The following is a 16384-nucleotide window of genomic DNA, read 5'->3' on the forward strand; positions in this document are numbered from 1 at the left end:
CCCGCCTCCACCTCCCACAGTGCTGGGATTACAGGCTTGAGCCACCGCGCCCGGCTCTCTTATTTTTTAATGGATGAACTGTATCCAGTTTCTCCAAAATCTTATGTAAAGAGCTATTGGTTTTTCTCATTTTCACAAATGATTTATCTTTATCCTGGACTGTATTCTTGAGCTTGAAATGGCTGAGTCCAAGAGTATAAGCAGTTCCACAGCTTGTTCTTTCTGTCTAGATTGAGGTATAAAAAGATGACCGTGGTCAGGACCTCAGCTGGTGTTCTAGTGTACCTGTTTCCCCACAGCTGGACCAGTGTTAGGTTTTGTCTTTTATGAAAAATTAAGTATTTCTGCTTGTTACAAAATGGTGTGATAATTCTGACACAACATTTGAAAAGCATCCAGTTGCTTTATCTTCCTGTATTTATGTTTTGTTTATATCCAAAGACATGAATATAAGCATAGCAACGACTTTGGTCAGAGAAAGAGGAAGGGCCTTTGAGAAGTAGTTTGTCTACTTCTGTGGACATCCTCTTACTTTTGATAAGAGGGATTTCTCCTGCCTTGAAGGACCTTGAAAGTGGCTAGCACCTCTGGGTGTCAGTTTCCTCCCTATAACTTAATGTTATTTCTATACCATGGTAGCATTACATTAGTCCTAATTATATCATGCAGTTGTGAAGATCCAGTAAAATAGTATAAGTCTTATACTTTTTTTAATTAAAAAGAAAAAAAATGAAGAAACATAAAGAAGCAACCCCAAATCAAAATCTTACCACCAGAATAAAATCAAATCTTACCGTTAGATAATTCCTGGTGACATGACAATTACTTCTTTGGTGTTTTATTTATTTATTTATTTTTGAGATGGAGTCTTGCTCTTTTGTCCAGGCTATATAGTTCAGTGGCATAATCTCTGCTCACTGCAACCTACGCCTCCTGGGTTCAAGCAGTTCTACTGCCTCACTCCTGAGTAGCTGTGATTACAGGTGCCTGCCACCACGCCCGGCTAATTCTTTTATTTTTAGTAGAGACAACAGGGTTTCATCATGTTGGCTAGGATTGTCTTGAACACTTGATCTCAAGTGATCCACCCACTTCGGCCTCCCAAAGTACTGGGATTACAGGCGTGAGCTACCACCCCTGGCTTTTTTTTTTTTTTAGACAGGGTCTGGCTCTCTTACCCAGGCTAGAGTGTTTTGGTACAATCTCGGCTCACTGTGACCTCTGCCTCCTGGGCTCAAACCATCCTCCTACCTCAGCCTCCCAAATAGTTGGGACTACGGACATGCACTACCATGCCCTTCTAATTTTTTTTTGTATTTTTTAGAGATGGTCTTTCACCATTTTGTTCAGGCTGATCTCGAACTCCTGAGCTCAAGCAATCCACCCGCCTCAGCCTCCCAGAATGCTGAGATTACAGGCATGAGCCACTGTTCCAGGCCCATCATTCCTTTTAATAGCTGTAGTGGCATGATTGTAGCTTACTGCAGCCTCGGTCTCCTGGACTTAAGCGATCCTCCCACCTTAGCTTCCCAAGTGGCTTAGATACACGTCCTCTTTTTTTTTTTGAGACGGAGTCTTGTCCTGTTGCCCAGGTCTGAGTGCAGTGGCATCATCTCAGCTCACTGCAACCTCTGGCTTGGGTTAAAGCGATTCCCCTGCCTTAGCTTCCCGAGTAGCTGGGACTACAGGTGTGCACCACAACCCTGGCTAACTTTTTGTTTTTAGTAGAGAGGGGTTTCACCATGTTGGCCAGGATGGTCTTGATTTCCTGACCTCATGCTCCGCCCACCTAGGCCTCCCAAAGTGCTGGAATTATAGGCGTGAGCCACTGTACATTTTGTTGCAGAAATGCAAAGCTCTATTGATCTTTGTTATAGATAATTTGGTAGGCTTTGAAGGTATGTCTTTATTATAAGTTACTGGTCGTGGGATTGTTGGGCAGAGAGTATGTTTTTGTAGGTGATGCCAAGCTGCCTCTAGAAAGCTTTTCTAGTTTATGCTTTTGGTAGAAGCATTTGAGCATGGTCTTTTCTTCTCATCCCTGCTAACACTATCTTTAAATTTTTGCCAATTTGAGAAGTGAAAATTTGTTATCTTAATTTGCATTTTCTTTAATTTGGGTGAGGTTATGTGTATATAATATCACATGTTTATTAGACCTTGGTATCTGTACTCGACCTCCAAATCTGCCAGATCTTACAGTTTGCTCATTTTAGAGTAAATTGTAGCTGGGCATGGTGGTTCAAGCCTGTGTAATCCCAGCACTTTGGGAGGCCAAGGTGGGCAGATCACCTGAAATCAGGAGTTCAAGACCAGCCTGACCAACATGACAAAACCCTGTCTCTACTAAAATATAAAATTATCCTGTTGTGATGGCAGGTGCCTGTAATCCCAACTACCAGGGAGGCTGAGGCGGGAGAATTGCTTGAACCCAGGAGGCAGAGGTTGCAGTGAGCCAAGATCATGCCATTGCACGCTAGCCTGGGTGACAGCGAGATTCCATCTAAAAAAAAAAAAAAAATTTCTAGTGATTCTCCTGCCTCAGCCTCCCAGGTAGCTGGAATTACAGGCGCCTGCCACCACACTCGGCTAATTTATTAAATTTTTAATAGCGACAGGGTTTCACCGTGTTAGCCAAGAAGATCTCAATCTCCTGACCTCGTGATCCGCCCGCCTCAGTCTCTCAAAGTGCTAGGAGTATAGGCGTGAGTCACCGTGCCTGGCCATTGTTTGACTTTTTTGTCCTTGGTGTGTATGCATTCTTTCTTAATAATGGAAGCTAGCTCTTTGTCATATGGGTTGCAGTTATTTTCTCCCAGTTTGTCATTTGTGAAAGTGCCCTTTAAACTGTGCTGCACAGTGTGCATTTAAAGCTTTCATTATCATTGTTGGAGGGGGACATTGACTGAATACTGTATTTAAGGAAATAAACTAGGCCCTGTGTCTCCTGTGTAGCTGGGGGTTCCCACTGTAGGGAAATTTGAATGTAAAGGAGTAATTTGAAATCTGGCCAAAGTCTTTTAAAATGGAATCCTATGTAAATACAGATTGCATTGGTTTTTAAAATTCTCTCTATATCCATCTCGAACATGTTCCCTTTTCCTCTTTTTCTGGACGCTGAAGATTTTTGGAAGAAAAGCTAAGGCCTTGAAGAAAAGTTAAAAGCTACAGAATCTTAGCCCTATTGCATCTTCAGAAAAATTGTGTTTAAAACTAAATGAAAGTAAAAATATAATACTTATGTAATTTTTTTGAAATTTCTGCTTCTGTACTGAATTCTGTATTATTCTTTAGTAGATGTTGTCAAATTAAATAGATACTTTCAGATGATTTCCCCTGTGTCCCTCCCCTCACCATTTGCTAGAGCTCATTGATCTCTTCTCAGTGTTGCTGTTTGTCTTGTTGGGTGGGCTAGAGCTGGGACTGAGTTGGATTCCTCATTTTCAGCATTTGCAGCATAATGACTTACTGATAGTACTTGTTAGTGGTTTGTTGGCTGAATTAATGTGAATTTAAAAACAAACTCTGCTACCTCAGAGGGATGGAGGGGAAATTGTAATGGGATGGGAAAGCCAGATTAGTTTTATGTTCTGTGTGATACCAGAGAGTGAAACTTCAAACAGGTGGATCAAGAGTTACAATGAAACAGGTTTAGTTCATGAGTAGCAAGAATTCCGAGGATTCAGCCTCAAGAGGAATTGGTTTTCTTGAGATTTTGGGAATAATTGGCTCATCTTCATTCATTCTCTGCCTCACTCTCTCACTCCTGTGTTTTAATGGAAGGCCTCCTGGAGTGCCTGGGGGAAAGTAGTGTGGTAGAAAGAATTAATTCAGAAGTCAGGTAGACCTGGGCTTTTGTTCTGGGGCCTGTCACTTAGCAGCTGAACTTTAACCAAGTTTACTTTAGAGCTAATTTCCTCATTTGTGATAACATAGTTACTAACAGCTACTAACTGCCTGGTTCTTGCTTTGTGCCAGCCCTGAGCTCTTTTTTTTTTTTTTTTTTGAGACGGAGTTTTGCTCTTGTTGCCCAGGCTGGAGTGCAATGGCGTGATCTCAGCTCACCGCAACCTCCGCCTCCTGGGTTCAGGCAATTCTCCTGCCTCAGCCTCCTGAGTAGCTGGGATTACAGGCATGAGCCACCATGCCCAGCTAATTTTTTGTATTTTTAGTAGAGACGGGGTTTCACCATGTTGACCAGGATGGTCTCGATCTCTCGACCTCGTGATCCACCCGCCTCGGCCTTCCAAAGTGCTGGGATTACAGGCTTGAGCCACCGTGCCCGGCCCAGCCCTGAGCTCTTTAAATGGATCTCATTTAATCCTTACATCTACTGCTTGGAGTTAGTTATTATCATCACCATCCCCATTTTACAGAGAGGAAAATAATTTCCACAAATTCATTCAGCTAATAAGGGGTTAAACAATTGATATAGATTCATTCAGCTAATGATGAGTAGAGCTGGGCATTCAAGGCCAAGCATTTAACTCCATTACATTAAATTACATTACTTTGGTAAAAGAAGACTGTCAGCCTGCATAGAGCCTGACAAATAATAGCAGCTCAGTGAGTGTTAAGTTCCATCCATTTCTTGTCAGGCATCACCTTTTCATTTCATCTGGGAGGGGAAATTAATAATCACAATATTACTTGGCATGAATGAAGTCAGAGAACAAGACAATTTGACATGGTATTTTAGGCAAGCCAAAATGAAGACTTTTCTACTGATTGAATTATACCTATATGTAAGGTGTTTTTTTTTTTTTTTTTTTTTTTTCTGAGTCAGAGTCTAGCTCTATTCGTCCTGGCAGGAGTGCAGTGGGGCAAATCTTGGCTCACTGCAACCTCCGGCTCCTGGGTTCAAGCAATTCTTATGCCTTGGCCTCCTGAGTAGCTGAGATTATAGGTGAGCACCATCACACCTGGCTAACTTTTGTCTGTTTTTTTAGTAGAGACAGAATTTTACCATGTTGGCTAGGCTGGTTTGAAACTCCTGACCTCAAGTGCTGCCTGGTTTGGCCTCCCAAAGTGCAGGGATTACAGGTGTGAGCTAACGCCCCTGGCCATGTATATCATGTGTATGTCAGATTTGATATCTCGTTTTCTTTCTTTCTTTTTTTTTTTTTAAAAAGATGGGGTTTCACCGTGATGACCAGGCTGGTCTTGAACTCCTGACCTCAGGTGATCCACCCACCTCGGCCTCCCAAAGTGCTAGGATTACAGGCGTGAGCCACCGCGCCTGGCCAATATCTCATTTTCTTAGAGAATGTTTGGTAAAGCCAGTTAAGCCTCTGACATTTCCTTTCCTAGGGTCCAAATATTTAGAGCATTTTTGCCAACACAGCTTTTTAGTTTATTAGGTTTCAGCTTCCTTAATTACAGCTGTCAACCATTTCTGCCTCAGTATGCTTTGCTTTATGTGTTTCTCAACATTAGCCCTTCGGAATGGTTTTTTTTTGGAGACAAAGTCTCCCTCTGTCGCCAGGCTGCAGTGCAGTGGCACAGTCTTGGCTCCCTGAAACCTCAACCTCCAGGGTTCAAGTGATTTTCCTGCCTCAGCCTCCCGAGTAGCTGGGACTACAGGTGGGTGCCACCATGCCCAACTTTTTGTATTTTTAGTAGAGATGGGGTTTCACCATATTGGCCAGGATGGTCTTGATCTCTTGACCTCGTGATCTGTCCACCTTGGCCTCCCAAAGTGCTGGGATTACAGGTGTGAGCCACTGCACCCAGCCTGGAATGGGTTGTTTTTGGACAGCTTATTTGCCTTCAAATGTATAATTCTTCACATTATACACTTACAAAAGATTTTCATTGTGAAAAACTATAAAATTTAGGAAATTAAGAAGAAAGGAACAATCACTAATAACTATAACTTATTATTTTCTTCCAGTCTAAAAAAAGAATTAGTGGCTAGGTGCCATGGCCCATGCCTCTAATCCCAGCACTTTGGGAGACTGAGTTAGGAGGATCACTTGAACCTGGGAGTTTGATACCAGCCTGGACAAACGTAGCAAGACGCTGTCTCTACCAGACAAAAAATTAGCTGGGTGTGATGGCTTGCACCTATAGTCCCAGGTTCTTGGGAGGCTGAGTAGGGAGTATCACATGAGCCCAGGAGATTGAGGTTACAGTGATCCAGGTTTGCATCACTGCAGTCCAGCCTGAGTGACAGAGGGGGCAAGACCTTGTCTTAAAAAAAAAAAAGGGCCGGGCGCGGTGGCTCAAGCCTGTAATCCCAGCACTTTGGGAGGCCGAGGCGGGTGGATCACGAGGTCGAGAGATCGAGACCATCCTGGTCAACATGGTGAAACCCTGTCTCTACTAAAAATACAAAAATGAGCTGGGCATGGTGGCACGTGCCTGTAATCCCAGCTACTCGGGAGGCTGAGGCAGGAGAATTGCTTGAACCCAGGAGACGGAGGTTGCGGTGAGCCGAGATCGCGCCATTGCACTCCAGCCTGGGTAACAAGAGCGAAACTCCGTCTCAAAAAAAAAAAAAATTGTATGAGTTTCTATTTTCTTTTCTTTCTTTTTTCTTTTTTTGAGACAAGGTAGAGTTTTGTTCTTGTTGCCCAGGCTAGAGTCAGTGACATGATCTCAGCTCACTGCAACCTCTGGGATTACAGGTGTGTACCACCACCCCTGGCTAATTTTTGTTTTTAGTAGAGATGGGGTTTCACCATGTTGGCCAGGATGGTGTCTCTTGACCTCATGATCTGCCCACCTCAGCTTCCCAAAGTGCTGGGATTATAGGGGTGAGCCACAGTGCCCGGCATTCCTTTTTTCTTTTTCTTTCTTTCTTTCTTCTTCTTCTTTTTTTTTTTTAAGAGATTAAGAGACAGGTTCTTGCTTTGTCACTCAGGCTGGAATACAGTGGTACAATCATAGCTCACTGCAGTCTCAACCTCCTGTGCTCAAGCGATCCTCCCACCTCAGTCTTTTCAGTAGCCAGGATTGTAGATATGAGCCATCTCATCTGGCTGTTTATGAGTTTTTTTTTTTTTTTTTTGAGACGGAGTTTCGCTCTTGCTACCCAGGCTGGAGTCCAATGGCATGATCTCGGCTCACCGCAACCTCCGCCTCCTGGGTTCAGGCAATTCTCCTGCCTCAGCCTCCTGAGTAGCTGGGACTACAGGCACGCGCCACCATGCCCAGCTAATTTTTTGTATTTTTAGTAGAGACGGGGTTTCACCACGTTGACCAGGATGGTCTCGATCTCTCGACCTCGTGATCCACCCGCCTCGGCCTCCCAAAGTGCTGGGATTACAGGCTTGAGCCACCGCGCCCGGCCCTGTTTATGAGTTTTTTTTTTTTTTTTGAGACGGAGTTTCGCTGTTGTTACCCAGGCTGGAGTGCAATGGCACGATCTCGGCTCACCGCAACCTCCGCCTCCTGGGTTCAGGCAATTCTCCTGCCTCAGCCTCCTGAGTAGCTGGGATTATAGGCACGTGCCACCATGCCCAGCTTGTTTATGAGTTTTAATGTGAGGTCCATGTGGTACAATTTTGCATCCTGCCTTTTTAGGTATTTATATATTGCAAGCAAATTATTATTATTATTATTATTTTTTGAGGTGGAGTTTCGCTCTTGCTACCCAGGCTGGAGTGCAATGGCACGATCTCGGCTCACCGCAACCTCTGCCTCCTGGGTTCAGGCAATTCTCCTGCCTCAGCCTCCTGAGTAGCTGGGATTACAGGCACGTGCCACCATGCCCAGCTAAGTTTTTGTATTTTTAGTAGAGACGGGGTTTCACCATGTTAACCAGGATGGTCTCCATCTCTGGACCTCGTGATCCACCCGCCTCGGCCTCCCAAAGTGCTGGGATTACAGGCTTGAGCCACCGTGCCCAGCCGCAAGCAAATTATTTATAAAATGTGCTGCTATTGCACATTAGATAAGAGTACTCCTATGATTTTTTTGCCACATTCATTTATTGCAAATAAAGTATTTGTGGTAAGAGGCTGGTGTTGCTCTGGCAGTGCTCTGGCATTGCTTGGACAGTGTAGGCTGTGAAGATCCAAAATTTAGGGCCAGGTGCAGTGGCTCATGCCTGTAATCCCATAATCCCAGCACTTTGGGAGGCCCAGGTGGGAAGGACTGCTTGAGCCCAGGAGTTTGAGACTAGCCTAGGCGACGTAGATCCTGTTTCTGAAAACAAAAAACAAAAAACAACTGGATGTGCTGATGCACACCTGCGGTTCCAGCTACTCACGAGAATGAGGCAGGAGGATCGCTAGAGCCCAGGAGTTTGAGGCTGCAGTGAGCTATGTATGATAGTGCCACTGTACTCCAGCCTGGGCAACAGAATGAGACCCTGTCTAAAAACAAATTTTAAAAAGTCTAAAGTTTAGTGGGAGGAAGGAGTTAGGCTGGGGTTAGTCTGCTGTAGGAGGTAACCTCAAGTGCCCTTAGAGCTCAGAGAGGCTACATGTCCATCAGAACCAGCACTAGCTCCTCTGATTGCATTTAGGACTCTGCAGATTAATTACCTCAGTGATGCCAGGAAGTGTTCTTCCCCCCTACCCCCGCCAAGACAGAGTCTTGCTCTGTCACCCAAGCTGGAGTGCAGTGGCTTGATCTCAGTTCACTGTAACCTCCACCTCTCGGGTTCAAGCAATTCTTCTGCCTCAGCCTCCCGAGTAGTTGGGATTACAGGCATCTGCCACTGTGCCTAGCTAATTTTTGTATTTTTATTAGATATGGGGTTTCGGCCGGGCGCGGTGGCTCAAGCCTGTAATCCCAGCACTTTGGGAGGCCGAGGTGGGTGGATCACGAGGTCAAGAGATCGAGACCATCCTGGTCAACATGGTGAAACCCCGTCTCTACTAAAAATACAAAAAATTAGCTGGGCATGGTGGCGCGTGCCTGTAATCCCAGCTACTCAGGAGGCTGAGGCAGGAGAATTGCCTGAACCCAGGAGGCGGAGGTTGCGGTGAGCCGAGATCGCGCCATTGCACTCCAGCCTGGGTAACAAGAGCGAAACTCCGTCTCAAAAAAAAAAAAAAAAAAAAAAAGATATGGGGTTTCACCATGTTGGCCAGGTTGGTCTCGAACTCCTGATCTTGTGATCCGCTCACTTGGGCCTCCCAAAGTGTTGAGATTACAGGCGTGAGCCACTGCACCTGGTCGGAAGTGTTCTTTTATGGGAGCCACTTTTTTTGTAAGTTGCCTAATCCAATACACCTTTTTCTTTTTTTTCCTCAAAAGGAAATTAGCTTTCTAGTTTGGTTTTGATCATAAAGATAAATTTTATTCATTAGAGCACAAGAACTCAAGATAGGACTGAGAAAGGAGAGATTCAAATTGTGACTTAAGATTCAAAGGAAATGAAAGGAGTTAAATGAGAATGTTTTGTATTCTTTTATTGTTCTATGATTAAAAAAATAGAAAATCTGGATAAAATGTATAGAAAAATACAAGTGGTCAGAATGGACTCAAGAAGTAGGAAGTAGGTTGGGTATGTGGCTCATGCCTGTAATCCCAACACTTACAAAGCCTGTAATCTTTGGGAGGCTGAGGCGGACAGATCATTTGAGGTCAGGAGTTCAAGACCAGCCTGACCAACATGGAGAAATCCTGTCTCTACTAAAAATACAAAATTAGCCAGGCCTGGTGGCGCATGCCTGTAATCCCAGCTATGTGGGAGGCTGAGGCAGGAGAAACGCTTGAACCCGGGAGGCGGAGGTTGCAATGAGCTGAGATTGTGCCATCATACTATAGACTGGGCAACAAAAACGAAGCTGTCTTTAAAAAAAAATTAGGTAATATAGCTGGGCATGGTGGTGTGCACCTGTAATCCCAGCTGCTCCGGAGGCCGAGGCAAGAGAATTGCTTGGACCTGAGAGGCAGAGGTTGCGGAGAGCTGAGATTGCACCATTGCACTATGGCCTGGGTGACAAGAGCAAGACTTCTTCTCAAAAAACAAACAAAAAAAGAAATAGGAAATATACATAGATCAAAGAAAGTATAAACAAGGCCAGGTGCAGTGGCTCACTCCTGTAACACCAGCACTTTGGGAGGCTGAAGTGAACAGATCACTTGAGGTTAGGAGTTTCAGACCAGTCTGGTCAACATGGTGAAACCCTGACTCTATTAAAAATAAAAAAATTCCTGAGATGTTTAATTAGAAAAATTAAAAAGAAAAAAAAATAGCTGGGCGTGGTCGTGGGCACCTGTAGTCCCAGCTTCAGGAGGCTAAGGCTCCAGAATTGCTTGAACCCAGAAGGCTGAGGATGCAGTGAGCTGAGATAGTGTCACTGCACTTCAGCCTGGGTGACAGAGTGAATTGTCTCAAAAAACAAAGTATAAACAGACCTTGTCCAGCCTTCCAAAAGTAGGACCAAGTATTAATATCTCAGCTTGTGTTTACTTCGTTTTTAATTTTTTACAGAGATGAGGTCTCTTGATTTTCAGTAGCCTTGAAAAATAAAAATAAAAAATAAAAATAAAAAAGAGACAAGGGCTCGCTATGTTTCCCAGGCTGGTCTCAAACTCCTGAGCTCAAGGAATCCTCCTGGCTCAGCCTTCCAAGTAGCTGGGACTACAGGCATACACCACCATGCCTGACATTTGTTTGCTTCCTTTGTAACTCTTAAATTTCATTGCAATGACAGTTTGCAGTTATTTTATTTATCAGTTTACTGGCTAAATTTTTGTGTTTCCCTGGTAGACTGAAGAGTTCTTGAGGGCAGGAACTGTGTCTCGTTTCGTCTTGACTGTTTCCTTAAATAGTCACTGAGTAAATATTTGTTGAATCATGCATCAGCAGGTGACTGAATTTAACTGTGAAAGTAGCTGTCTTGGGCCGGGCGCGGTGGCTCAAGCCTGTAATCCCAGCACTTTGGGAGGCCGAGGCGGGTGGATCACAAGGTCTAGAGATCGAGACCATCCTGGTCAACATGGTGAAACCCCGTCTCTACTAAAAATACCAAAAATTATCTGGGCATGGTGGCACGTGCCTGTAATTCCAGCTACTCAGGAGGCTGAGGCAGGAGAATTGCCTGAACCCAGGAGGCGGAGGTTGCGGTGAGCCGAGATTGCGCCATTGCACTCCAGCCTGGGTAACAAGAGCGAAACTCCATCTCAAAAAAAAAAAAAAAAAAAAGGAAAGAAAGTAGCTGTCTTTTTGTAGTTCTGAGGGGTGGCCCTTGTAGGTGAGTCTTCAGTAAGCAGTGTTGAGGGAGGGTCTTCTCAGTTCTAGAAACCACAGGATGCTGCACAACGGAGGAGTAGGAACCAGTGGAAAGCACACCTGTGTTAGAATGAGGGCACCAACAGGGTTTCATGGAGCTTTGCGTTTTGAATAATGCCTGTTTGTTTTTTATGTGTAGTGAATGATGCTACACTCTGGGCAGACTTTGCCTAAGTTTCATAAATATTTAATTGGCTTTTTCAGGAGAATAAAGGCAGCTCCGTTGATGACTGAAAATGACAAAGCATCCACCTAACAGACGAGGAATCAACTTTGAAGTGGGAGCCCAGTTGGAAGCCCGGGACCGTTTAAAAAACTGGTACTTTTACATTTTTCTGTTAATTAAAGCCCTTCAGTAAAGGACTTTTGCCAGCACTGATAGTGATAGCTTAGGCTTTTTTTGTGGTGTTTTCCTACTCCCTGACTCTTGTAAGATGTCATGGTGACTGTCCTGTAACCCTTTGTTCATACTTATTTCCCCTTTTTGCCTGTTCATTTGAAGGAGTTCTGGGAAAAAGAAGCCTGAATGGCTACAGGGAAGGGAAGAGGTAGGGAGGAGTTAATAGTGGCAGCTCTCTTGCTCTTGGCTGCCTGTCTGAAAAAAAGAGAGAAAGATCAGGGATGAAATAGTGAAGCAGCTCACGTGTTGTGAACACCCTATCCTGTTTTCTGGGCATGATGTTGTATGTTGAAATGCAGGGATCACATAAGGGCACACTGTCAGGGTGATTAGGTTCAGAAGCTGAAGGGTTACGGTCCCAACTGTGTCATTGACTTGTGACCTCTGGCTGATAATTAGCTGCTTTGTGCATTGGCTTATCTGTAAATGTGGGTATTGGTAATATTGACCTCATAGGGTTATTCTGAGAATCAAATCATAGACTATGCAGGGGAAGACTTTAAAGTCTATGAAGTGATCACTGTGATCGAGGGCATCATAGAATTTGGTTATTTGTTAGTGCTTAAGGTGAGGGTTGGGGTTTTCAGAACTTGTGCCTCTTTATAGTTTTTTTTTTTTTTTTTTTTTTTTTTTTTTTTTTAAGACAGAGTCTCTCTCTGTCATCCAGGGAGGAGTGCAGTGGTGTGATGTCTGCTCACTGCAACCTCTGCCTCCTGGCTTCAAGTGATTCTCGTGCCTCAGCCTTCTGGGTAGCTGGTATTGCAGATGTGTGCCACCACATCTGGCTAATTCCTTTTTGAGAGTTTAACCCTTTGTGAGATTATTTCAAAATAGACAGATTGACCAGCTCTTCGGGTATAGGAATCTAAGACAGGAGAAGAGAGGCAGGGAAGCAGTTGGTTCAGAAAACTGTCTTTGCTATTAGAATTAGGTACCCTTGGCCAGGCACGGTGGCTCACACCTGTAATCCCACCACTCCAGCACTTTGGGAGGCTGAGGCAGGTGGATCATCTCAGGTCAGGAGTTTGAGACCAGCATGACCAACATGGTGAAACCCTGTCTAATTAGCCAAGTGGGGTGGCACGCACCTATAATCCCAGCTCTACTTGGGAGGCTGCGGCAGGAGAATTGCTTGAACCTAGGAGGTGAAGGATGCAGTGAGCTGAGATTACACCATTGCACTCCAGCCTGGGGGACAAGAGTGAGACTTCCTTTAAAAAAAAAAGAAAAATAATTAGGTATACTTGTTGGCTGGGCTCAGTGGCTCATGCCTGTAATCCCAGCACTTTGGGAGGCCAGGGCAGGTGGATCACGAGGTCAGGACTTCAAGACCAGCTTAATCAACATAGTGAAACCTGTCTCTACTAAAAATATAAAAATTAGCCGGGCATGGTGGCATGTGCCTATAGTCCCAGCTACTCAGGAGGCTGAGACAGGAGGATCACTTGAACCTGGGAGGTGGAGGCTGCAGTGAGCTGAGATCATGCCACTGCACTCCAGCCTGGTTGACTGAGCTAGACCCTATCTTGAAAAAACAAAAACAATTAGTTTTTCAACACAGTTGTTTTGGGCTATTTTTTTGTTTTTGTGAGACAGAAGTCTTGCTTTTTTGTCCTGGCTGGAATGCAGCAGTGTGATCTCGGCTCACAGCAGCCTCTGCCTCCCAGGTTCAAGCCATTCTCTTGCCTCAGCCTCCCTAATAGCTGGGATTACAGGCACTTGCCACTACACCTGGCCAATTTTTTGTATTTTTAGTAGAGATTGGGTTTCACCATGTTGGCCAGGTTGGTCTGGAACTCCTGACCTCAAGTGATCTGCCTGCCTTGGCCTCCCAAAGTGCTGGTATCACAGGCATGAGCCACTGTGCCCAGCCTGTTTTTGGGCTATTTGTATTATCTATAATTAGTTCCTTTTTTGTTTTCAGTATTTTATGTTCACGTGTTTAATACTTTATGCATATGTGTATCCATTAGTAATACAATTACTTTGGGAGTTTTAAATCTTTTTTTTTTTTTAATTAAAAAAATATGGAATGCTTTACGAATTTGCATGTCATCCTTGCGCAGGGGCCATGCTAATCTTCTCTGTATTGTTCCAATTAAACCTTTTTTATAAGTAGTATCTTGAGAATGTTGGGAGAGGGAAAGAAAAAGAAAAAAGTTAAAACCAATTATATAAGTAGTATCATATAACTTTTTTTTCTGTGTCTTTGTTTTTTATGTTCCGTATGTTTCTGTGATTTACTCATATTGTTACATACAATATTCTCCTAACCACCCCCTCCCTCCACCCCCACTAAGATAGCATCTTACTCTGCTGCTTGGTCTAGAGTGTAATGGCACAATCATAGTTCACTGCGGCCTCCAGCTCCTGGGCTCATATGATCCTCCTGCCTCAGCCCTCCATGTAGCTGGGACTAGACCTTAACTTCTGTATAGAGTTTTATACAGAAGTATAGATGTAAGCCACCATGCCCGGCCTGTTTATTTAGTTTTTATTTAGTATTGTGTCTTTTCTTTTAAATGTATTCTTAGATTCCCGTTTTTCACCTGAGACACAGCGCTGCTGTGAATGTCTTTTTGTGCACATACGAAACACTCACTTGGGCAGTGGCTTTTTTTTTTTTGAGACGGAGTTTCGCTCTTGTTACCCAGGCTGGAGTGCAATAGCACGATCTCAGGTCACCGCAACCTCCGCCTACTGCAACCTCCGCCTCCTGGGTTCAGGCAATTCTCCTGCCTCAGCCTCCTGAGTAGCTGGGATTACAGGCATGCGCCACCCTGCCCAGCTAATTTTTTGTATTTTTAGTAGAGACGGGGTTTCACCATGTTGACCAGGATGGTCTCGATGTCTTGACCTCGTGATCCACCTGCCTTGGCCTCCCAAAGTGCTGGGATTACAGGCGTGAGCCACTGCGCCTGGCTCTGGGCAGTGGGTTTTAAACGTTTTTGACCGCAACCTCCAGTAAGAAATGTATTTTATTTTTTTTTTTGATTTTTTTTTTTTTTTTTTTTTTTGAGACGGAGTTTCGCTCTTGTTACCCAGGCTGGAGTGCAATGGCACGATCTCGGCTCACCGCAACCTCCGCCTCCTGGGTTCAGGCAATTCTCCTGCCTCAGCCTCCTGAGTAGCTGGGATTATAGGCACGCGCCACCATGCCCAGCTAATTTTTTTTTTTTTTTTTTTATATTTTTAGTAGAGACGGGGTTTCACCATGTTGACCAGGTTGGTCTCGATCTCTCGACCTTGTGATCCACCCGCCTCGGCCTCCCAAAGTGCTGGGATTACAGGCTTGAGCCACCGCGCCCGGCCCAGAAATGTATTTTAAATCCAATGTTGCTGAGTATGGTGGCTCATGCCTGTAATCCCAGATACTCAGGAGGCTGAGGCAGGAGAATCACTTGAACCTGAGAGACAGAGGTTACAGTGAGCCGAGATCATACCACTACACTCCAGCCTGGGCAACAGAGCAAGACTGTCTCAAAAAAAAAAAAAAAAAAAAAAATCCAGTGTGGTACTCACCCATATACACATAAAAATCTATTTTTAGTTTTAGTTTTTTGAGATTGTGTCTCACTTTGTCGCCCAGGCTGGAGTGCAGGGGCGTGATCTTGGCTCTTTGCAACCTTTGCCCCCCAGGTTCAAGCGATTTTTATGCCTCAGCCTCCCGAGTAGTTGGGATTACCATTGTGAGACACCATGCCTGGCTAATTTTTTTTTGTAGTTTAGGTAGAGCTGGGGTTTTTTTTGGCCAGGCTGGTCTTGAACTCCTGACTTCAGGTGATCTACACAACTTGGCCTCCCAAAGTGCTGGGACATAGGCCTCAGCCACTGCGCCTGGCCTATTTTTATTTTTTGAGACAAGATCTCACTCTATTGCTCAGGTTGCAGTGCAGTGGTGGGAACACGGCTCACTGCAGCCTCTACCTACCTCCCTGAGCTTAAGCAGTCCTTCTCCTTCAACTGGGACCACAGGCACGTGCCATTACCCCTGATTAATTTTTAAATTTTTACTAGAGATGAGGTCTCACTATGTTGCCAAGGCTGGTTTCGAATTCCTGGGCTCAGGTGATCCTCCTGCTTCGGCCTCCCAAAATGCTGGGGTACAGGCATGAGTCACCATATGTGACCTATATAAATTGAACTGAAACACAAATTTTATGAAATAGTATTTAACTTTAATACACGCATTATACTCTGGTAGTGTTTTCTATTCTTTTTTTTTTTTTTTTTTTTTTTTTTTTGAGACGGAGTTTCGCTCTTGTTACCCAGGCTGGAGTGCAATGGTGCGATCTTGGCTTACCGCAACCTCCGCCTCCTGGGTTCAGGCAATTCTCCTGCCTCAGCCTCCTGAGTAGCTGGGATTACAGGCACGTGCCACCATGCCCAACTAATTTTTTGTATTTTTAGTAGAGACAGGGTTTCACCATGTTGACCAGGATGGTCTCGATCTCTCGACCTCGTGATCCACCCGCCTCGGCCTCCCAAAGTGCTGGGATTACAAGCTTGAGCCACCGCGCCCGGCCTTCTTTTTTTTTTTTTTTTTTTTTTGAGACAGTGTTTCACTCTGTGCCCAGGCTAGAGTGTAGTGGTGTAGTTACAACTCACTGCAGCCTTGACTTGTGGGCTCAGGTGATCCTCTTACCTCAGTCTTCCAAGTAGCTGGGACTACCAGCACATTCCATCATGCTAGGCTAATTTTTTGTACTTTTAGTAGAGATGAGGTTTTACTATGTTATCCAGGCAGGTCTTGAATTCCTGACCTCAGGTGATCCACCTGCCTCGGCCTC

General features: G+C 44.6%; 1 protein-coding gene and 1 non-coding gene across 4 annotated transcripts in view; one reads left to right on the top strand and one right to left on the bottom strand.

Moving 5' to 3' along the window:
- The window catches only part of PHF20 (PHD finger protein 20), a 178700-nt gene that overhangs the window by 25695 nt on the left and 136621 nt on the right, over positions 1-16384 (top strand). For 2 of the 3 annotated variants that reach the window (XM_039479285.2, XM_074406449.1), the window contains exon 2: positions 11399-11513. In XM_039479285.2, the coding sequence (XP_039335219.1) occupies positions 11431-11513 (83 nt within the window). In that variant the 5' untranslated portion in view covers positions 11399-11430. Of the gene's footprint in view, positions 1-11398; positions 11514-16384 lie in introns of those variants that run through there. The other variant, XM_074406448.1, reaches the window with a different exon arrangement.
- Positions 13616-13718, bottom strand: LOC120367954 (U6 spliceosomal RNA). Its single transcript, XR_005582194.1, has one exon. It is a non-coding gene; the product is annotated as a U6 spliceosomal RNA (small nuclear RNA).

This window comes from Saimiri boliviensis, chromosome 9 (genome assembly GCF_048565385.1).
Source record: "Saimiri boliviensis isolate mSaiBol1 chromosome 9, mSaiBol1.pri, whole genome shotgun sequence".
Classification (NCBI taxonomy): domain Eukaryota; kingdom Metazoa; phylum Chordata; class Mammalia; order Primates; family Cebidae; genus Saimiri; species Saimiri boliviensis.